Raw genomic sequence first — 8,193 nt, 5'->3', positions numbered from 1 at the left:
ATGATGATCAGTGCTGTGTTGCTCCTTTGCGCTGTTTTACAGGCAGAAAGCGGTATGTTGTGTGTGTGTGTGTGTGTGTGTGTGTGTGTGTGTGTGTGTGTGTGTGTGTGCTGAACATGTAGGGTTTTGAAAGCAATCGAAAGTGAAACTAAGTTTAATCGCTTGACGTTTGGTTGAATGTTTCTGTTTATCTGAAGATGTGAAACAGGAGAAAAGTTAAAGAAGACAACAGTGAACTATTTGAAATGCGATAGTCAGAGTTGTTGTATACAGTACTCAATCGTCGTACTTGAGTAAAAGTAAAGATAGCTCTCGGTAAAATGACTCAAGTAATGTTAAAGTGGGCCTAACTCGTAAAGACGAGTGAAGTACATGTTTTAAAGTATCTAGTAGGCTATTACATGTAGCCTACTTAAGTAACAAAAGTAGGCTACTTGACATACGCAGTGTAACGTATTTGCAATTCTATTACTGTGAATTTAAGGTCAACCTCCAGGTAGTGACGTGTCGGCCGCGAACGAGTCGGCTCTAAGCTAGGAATGGGACGTTCGATACTGACGTTTCGACGCCGTGCCGAGGTGGTCTAATAAGAAGCGCAGAGGTATCGAAACACTACTCCGAAGTGTGGTTCAAAACGCCCATGTCACCTGACAAGGGCTAAGCTACGGTTCATTGCGTTTCATCTTTGTTTCGAAACTGTTTCCACAGGCCGCGTACCTGCCGCTCCTACGTTTGACTGACAGTGTCAGGACCTTTTACCTTATTGATCTTCATTTTCCTTAAGCATAATTAGCTACATTCACTCAAACGTGGCGGCTGGTGAGCTGGAAACAGAAGAAGCCCAAACCTCACCTTTATATCTATTATTAATTTCCACCCGTTCCCGTTAATCCGCCTTGATTAACCGTAAAACTAATGACTCGCGGAATGATCAACACCAATCGCGTTAAAAGAGTAAATGATTATCAGTGTCATTTTGTGATAGCTACCCTTTTTTGCAAACTAGTTGTGGCCTGAGTGCTAAACTTTGTGGTGTGTTGCAGTCACCGCTGATGCATTACACAGATAAAAGATCCTGTTATTTCTAACCTAAAAGTTTATTCTCAGAAATTGAGATCGATTTCAATAACTTTACTTCCGTTCTTTAAATCTAAATTTTGTTACACAAGAAAGCTATGGTGTAAAACACACTGAGGGATTAGTTTTCCAGTACATTCAGATAATTGCCATCCTTGTTAAACAATTTCACGCTGTTGCTTTCGCTATAGCACACAAACTTCAGATAATCCACGGGCGTTTCGCGAGTATCTAAACGCCAGAATCTTAGAAATCAGACGAGCACAGCTGATGTTATGCTCTGACGCCAGACAGAGAGCGAAAAGTTCAATTATCACAAATTACAAGAACGTGTGGGTATAACAAATGCTACAAAGTTCAGTAAAGAGAAATAATACTATCACGAAATGACACTGGTAATCGTTTACTCTATTTACACGACTGGTGTTGATTATTCTGAGAATCGTTAGTTTTATTGTTAATCAAGGCGGATTAACGGGAACAGGTGGAAATTAATGATAGATTTAAAGGTGAGATTTGGCTTTCCTCTGTATCCAGCTCACCAACCGAAACTACATCATGTCCCACAAAGAAAGTACATTAAAGGGGCCTACACTTCATAAGCTATAAAGTACATTCAAACCCACAAAAGCCATGTAGTTATTTATCCCAATAAACCTAGTAGCCTTTTGTCAATAGATTATCTTCCTAAATGTCATGTCTTACACATGAAACTGAAATACCAAGCAACTGAAATAGCCTCACAGATGTTAATAAACACAACAGAAAAAAAACTAGAGATGCATTTCCGCGAGAAAACTGGAATGTGATTGCGCCGCTGCATCATCCACACAGAAAAGACTTGGGCACACAGCCAAGGTTTGAAACCTTCTTGCCGTGAGCCGGCAGCGCTACCCGCTGCGCTACAGTAGGCAGTGCACCCCTTAGCCAAACTTCCTCCGTTTGTTTCCAACGGGAAAATAAGCGATTGAATTAGCAATTAAAAACGAGTAGACCGATGAAACAAGCAACAGTCAACAATCATAGTGCTTCAGGATGAGAGCAATATACTTATTAAAAACTCTGTACCTTTTGCAAAGAACCAGATTTTATACCAGACATAATGTAAAATAATGGTATTCTGGAAATTATAAGGTATAGTATAATTACACTGAATATTTTAAGTGATATACATGCACACATACCAATCATGGGTCAAAACTATATTTGGCTATATTTGGCTGAATTATAAAAGCTAGACATAGTACTAAACGAAGAGCTGTTTTGGAGCCGAAAGAGTCGGCTCTCATTGCTGAGCTGAGCCAAATGATCCGGTTCACTAAAAAGAGTCGGAATTCACTTCACTAACTCCTGTAGCCACCACTTCCTACCACATCGGCCATCTCAACTCAAACACACTCACTCATCTCACTCATTATCTCAGCCGCTTATCCTGATCAGGGTCGCAGGGGGTGCTTGAGCCTGTCCCAGTGCTCATAGGGCGAAAGGCAGGGAAATACCTAGGGGCAATTTAATATCTCCACCTAACCTGCATGTCTTTGGACTGTGGGAGGAAACCGGAGCTCCCGGAGGAAACCCACGCAGACACGAGGAGAACATGCAAACTCCACACTACTTTCATTCATATAGATATTCTCTCTTCTTCTACAAGTAGTTTGCAGTCGGCTCCCTTTTTTGTCTGAGTTGTATATAAATAATTTCGCGCATGGTAGTGCATGGTTTTAAATAAGCAAATATGCATGTATTTATGGTATGTGAATAAGTAAGTAAATAAATAACTCTCTCTGTGGTCTAGTAAGTTCTAACCTTTTCAGACTGCAGTCTTTCAGGTATGCTCAACATATCTGTCATTTTTAACTGAATGCTGAGAACATTTAGATTGTCTTTGTGATCAGATAAACACGGTGTTGTCCCAAAGGTCTATAATTCAAATGAATTCATAATATTGAGTTATTCTAAATGTTCTTATTTTGCAAGACTAACAAGTAGACGCATTTACTCTATCCTTCTCTTGCTGTATTTCCTCCAGAGAGACACTCCCTCTATTACATATACACCGCCCTCTCCAAACATGTCTCTGTACCTGGAATCCATGAGTTCACTGCTATGGGCCTGCTTGATGACAGAGAGATTGACTACTACAACAGTCAGGACAAAGTCAAGATACCAAGACAAGACTGGATGAAAGAGAGTCTGACAGCTGACTACTGGGAGAAAGGCACTCAGTCACGAAAGAGTAAAGAACAGTGGTTTAAAGTCAATGTCAATATTCTGATGGAGCGTATGAACCACAATCAGTCTGGTGAGTAAAGCTCACAGAATTCTGTCCTGTGTTAAAGAATTTTTGAGATTCAGCACGAAACCTTCACTTTTTTCCTCCTTTTGATTGATGAGTTGAGCATTATGCTATTTGTAATCATACAAATCTGGGTTTCTGCTAGGATTTTTTCTTGATGGTCTGATTTCCAGAAAGAATTCTTTTTACCGCACAAATTTGAAACTTATCAGTGACGTCTTAAAAACAGTCTGTGTTACAAATGCAAATATAATGTACACTAAGGTTGACGTAAGAATGACAATGACCGTAAATCAGTTTGACTATTTAGCGAACAGAAATGGTTAAGCAAAACGAACAGTACCTAACGGCTGAGTAAAACCTCAACATTAGCTGCTAAAATGTAGGCGATTACACAACATCTGTAACCTGTTACATCTGTAGCCTGATTTTAAAAAAAAGGCTAGGCCTACATGGCATCAAATGTTGCCTACAGGCTACCAACATTTTATTTTCTCCTTTTTTTCACTGCGGGAAAAGTCCTCTGCTGCCGACTTGAAATCAAACATGTCCATTGTGTCTTTGCGGCTTGCAGTGCGCATGTATCACTCTCTCCTCCTCCAGACCACTGCGCAGTCATCTCCATTTTTGGGGGGTGGGTGGGTAGGGGGTGGGTGCTGTAGGCTGTTCATAAGCTATTTCTCTGCCAAAACACAAATGTCCTGTTTAGGGATAGCCTTCGTTATAGCTACATTTTGCATGAGCACTATTGCCATAGATGTTGACTGGCAAGTTTTTAATTTATCTTTATTTTTTATTTTTTTGTAAGTTGTACGACACAAAAACTGGTAATTACCGGCTAACAGAAACATTGGTACAAATCTCTACGTATTATTTTGCTATTTGTAATTATTTGAATCCCTAACTATTTCAGATATCCATGTTCTTCAGTGGAGACATGGCTGTGAGGCTGAGAGACACTCTGATGGATCAGTAAGGTTTGTGAGTGGTGTTGACCAGTACAGTTATGATGGTAGTGACTTCCTGTCCTTTGATGATGCCACTATGCAGTGGGTGGCCCCAGTTGATCAGGCCGTTCCCACCAAAAGGAAGTGGGATGATGTGCCCATTCTCAACCAGTACACTAAGGGTTACCTTGAGAAGGAGTGTGTGGACTGGCTCTCCAAGTTCATGACTTATGGGGAAGAGGACCTCAAGAAACATTGTGAGTACATGTGTCAGGCTTGTCAGGTGATTCTCCCTCACTGAGGTCATCACTATACAAGTGGATTACACACCCTGGAATCATTCAGAATAGTTAATTTTTGTTTACTGCAGATTACAGGAGAAAAACAAACAAATAAATATTTTTCACTAATGTTGAAACAAGTGCTGGACAAATGGGAGAAAAATAATGCAAGAAGCTCATCTTCCAGATACTGTTACATTCATATCAAGATTAACATTAAACTGACATTTGAACTGAGTAGAAATCCGTTAAGTCTTAATTAGTCTTAATTAATGTCACCAGATTAACCAGATTATTTTAACTTTTTAAGCAATTCATTTACAGTTCCACTCTGAGTTTACTAATTTCTTCTCTTTCCAGCTCCACCAGATGTTTTTGCTTTTGCAAGGAGGGCGACCACACCCAACAAACTGACCTTGACCTGTATGGCCACTGGCTTGTACCCCAAAGATGTGACCCTGAACATCAGAAAGAACCGCATTACGCTCCATGATAATGAAATGAATTCTATTGGAGCAATACCAAATAGTGATGGAACTTACCAACTGAGGAAAAGTGTGGAAATCCCAGAGTCTGAAAAAGCCGATTATGACTGTTGGGTGTACCACAGGACCCTGAAAGAACCAACAATTTCTGTGTGGGGTAACTACAGAATTTTCAATATGTGTGATAAATTTGATTTGTTCAAAAGCTAATTTGCTAACATATTCCTGAGACAAGGACAGAAATTTTATTAGTAGATAACATGCATATTTCCAAAGGATGCTCACAAGTGTTTTAAAGCAATGTGCTATCACTAAATAAGTGTTAATTATAAACATTCACAAACACATATGTTGGTTAGGTGAATGAAAAGGAAATGCAACTTTTTAATTTCTTGACCTTCAGAAACATCTCATGAACGTATGAAGAGCATCTGAAGGGAGCTGAGGTGTTGTGTTGTTTCATTCCTGTAAGACTGCACACAAAACTGTATTTGTCCTGTTTTTAGATGGAAAGTGTTCTGACTGCCAGACAGAGCCAGATGATGAAGGTGTTACTGTAGGTGTGATAGTTCTAATCTTGGTTGCTGTGGTTGCAGTGGCCATGTTTGTCTTTCACAAAAAAGGCTTGATTGGTGAGTGGATTGGTGGTACACTCTTCACCCTACACTGATCTTGGCTGTACAACAGTGAGATTCAGTTTCGATATAGACCATTTGATATATACAGGCCATTGATTTTCTTTACCAGCTTAATGGGCCTTGTTTGACTTGTTCACACAAACAGTGATTATACCTACTAATGCACTATGTCGCACTGCTGCACTCACTTCTGCACACTGATACATTGTGGGCAGACAGGGAATCTTAAATCTGAGAGTGTTTTACTGTCCACACATGCAGTGCCTCTCTGTTGTTTTTCCAGGTGGCTCAAATGGCCATGCTGCTGTGAGGTACCACAGCAATGGAGGTAAATGATTCAACTCCACAGTGTTACTCTACAAAAATAGTGAATAATGTACATGTGCACTAACTCTCTCAATCAGTTTTTTAAAACTGTTTGTCTCTTTTTGAAAAATCTGGTTTGATGAGAAAAGTTCCAGTAGAGTGCAACTGATCACACAAACTGACAAAGGATTGATAAACATTTCAATTAAATCAATGTTTCACATCAAAGATCTAATTCATGCAACTCATACATAAACCACAAAAATGAGTACTGAGATATTTAGAAAATTTCCCTAAAAGAGATGCCAACATTTTGTTTCATGGCAGAATATTTTGACTGTTATAACAGAGACCTTTTTACTTTACCTAGCAGATTCAGCAAATTGCAGTGTTCACATACGTAACAGAGAATGTGTGAACAGTCTTTCAACAGAAAATTAAGCTTGAGTGGAATTATGTTTTGAATACTATGTATAGGGCTAAACGATTAATCGATTTCAAATTGAAATTGTGATTTGAAACAATGTGATTAGTAAATCGCAAAGGCTGCGTTTAAAGGCTACACGTTATGGAGCACGTCTGGGCTACAGCTCCTCAGAATGCTGCAGAAAGTTCCTTTGAATTGAATGGGCCATTCCAATGTTCTGAGATCTGATATTTCTTGGTAATGACAGCTGAAAAAATGAATGACCGCTGCCATTGGCAATGGGATTTGTGCTTCTGATCACATCTTTATATCTTTCCGCAAGTGGTCTGTTCACTTATCGTAACGGAAATAAACAGCCTATCTGCATCAAGTTGACGAATCTGCGGGTAGCTTAACATATTGCTATGCAACACTTACAACTTAAAAGTTCTGTTTGCTAGGACTATTTTTCTCAGCAGAGACCACGAAATGGCATGAAGATCATTAAACTGAAACACTGTGTGAAGTTTCTTTTACCGTTTTGGCAAGTAACCGTATTATAAGTGGGGTCCTGTTCATCCTGTTGGGATTTATTTTTCAATAATGGCCGGCGTACTATACATTATGCCTTACATGTTCGATTGTTCTATGTTCTATGCCAATTAAAAAATGTAATAAATACATGTTGGAAGCAATTCCATATCCTTAAGTTATCATCTTTGCATTAGAATATAGAGCAGTTAATATTTTGATGGTATCTCATGTGGTAATGCTCCATCACATGTTTTAAATCTGTTACACAGTGAATACTGAACTGAAGCTTGACTTTAAAAAAATTATATTGCAAATCAAATCCAAATCACAATATCTGTCAGAAAAATCGCAATTGTTCATCCCTAATTATGTATTACATTATGGATTTCATAAATCTGTTTTTATCTTTTATTTATTTTGTCTGTGAATTATTTTTCCTGATGTTGATAATGTAGATGTTACATATGAGTGTTCTTGTATAAACGCATTATGAAGAGACCATTGTGTAGAAGGATTATGCTATTTTCTTTAAGTAGTGTTTTCAATTACTGTCCATTTGATAGCACTTGTCAGTTTCTGATCTTGGTAACTCTCTGAAGTATTCTGTTAATCAGCTTTACCTTTTAGACTTTCTGACCTCCTGTAGCACTTGGGTCATTAGGCTATATGATGGATTTTTTGTTTGTTTGTCTTGTTTTTGTTTTGTTTTGTTTTGCATCACCTCCACCACAGTCTGGTGTATAGCTACATGCACCATTCATAATGACTTAAACTTGCACTGTAAACCAGGAGTTTCTGACTGTTTTTGGTGATATGTCTTTGAATGAACTTTGTCATGTATTTCTGATCTAGACAGAGATGGGATTAATGATAGTGATGATATCACCACACTCGAAAGCAGCCGAAATGATCATACAGATTTCATGTAGATTTGATGCAGTTTTTCCTGTATAAAAAACTATATGAAATCTAAGAAGTCTATATCACAGAATTGCTCAACTAAGCTGTGAATCCCTTTACATGCAGTCCCTCATACAGATTAACACGTACATTTAAAGTCACTATTTCATACCACTGTTCCAATTACTGCAGTAACTTTTTTTTTTATGTTGGTCAGGTTCCAGTTTTCAGATCCATAGGATAGGAGGTTATTTCAGTGTATTATGGTTTAAACTTGTGTTTGTGCTTTTCAGCTTTGTTACAACCAATATTGTATTCTGCAT

At 38.5% G+C, this 8,193-nt stretch overlaps 1 protein-coding gene across 1 annotated transcript; it reads left to right on the top strand.

Annotated features, from left to right (window-relative positions):
• On the top strand, positions 1–6,060 carry LOC115825440 (H-2 class I histocompatibility antigen, Q10 alpha chain-like). Its single transcript, XM_030789272.1, has 6 exons — positions 1–52; positions 3,107–3,379; positions 4,287–4,577; positions 4,962–5,243; positions 5,593–5,718; positions 6,008–6,060. Exons 1-6 carry the CDS (start codon positions 1–3, stop codon positions 6,058–6,060), a joined length of 1,077 nt encoding a protein of 358 aa, XP_030645132.1.
• Positions 6,061–8,193: the final 2,133 nt, after the last annotated feature.

This window comes from Chanos chanos, chromosome 12 (assembly GCF_902362185.1).
Source record: "Chanos chanos chromosome 12, fChaCha1.1, whole genome shotgun sequence".
Lineage (NCBI taxonomy): Eukaryota > Metazoa > Chordata > Actinopteri > Gonorynchiformes > Chanidae > Chanos > Chanos chanos.
The sequence above is the reverse complement of the archived record's forward strand: the minus strand, read 5'-3'. Positions and strand labels throughout refer to the sequence as shown.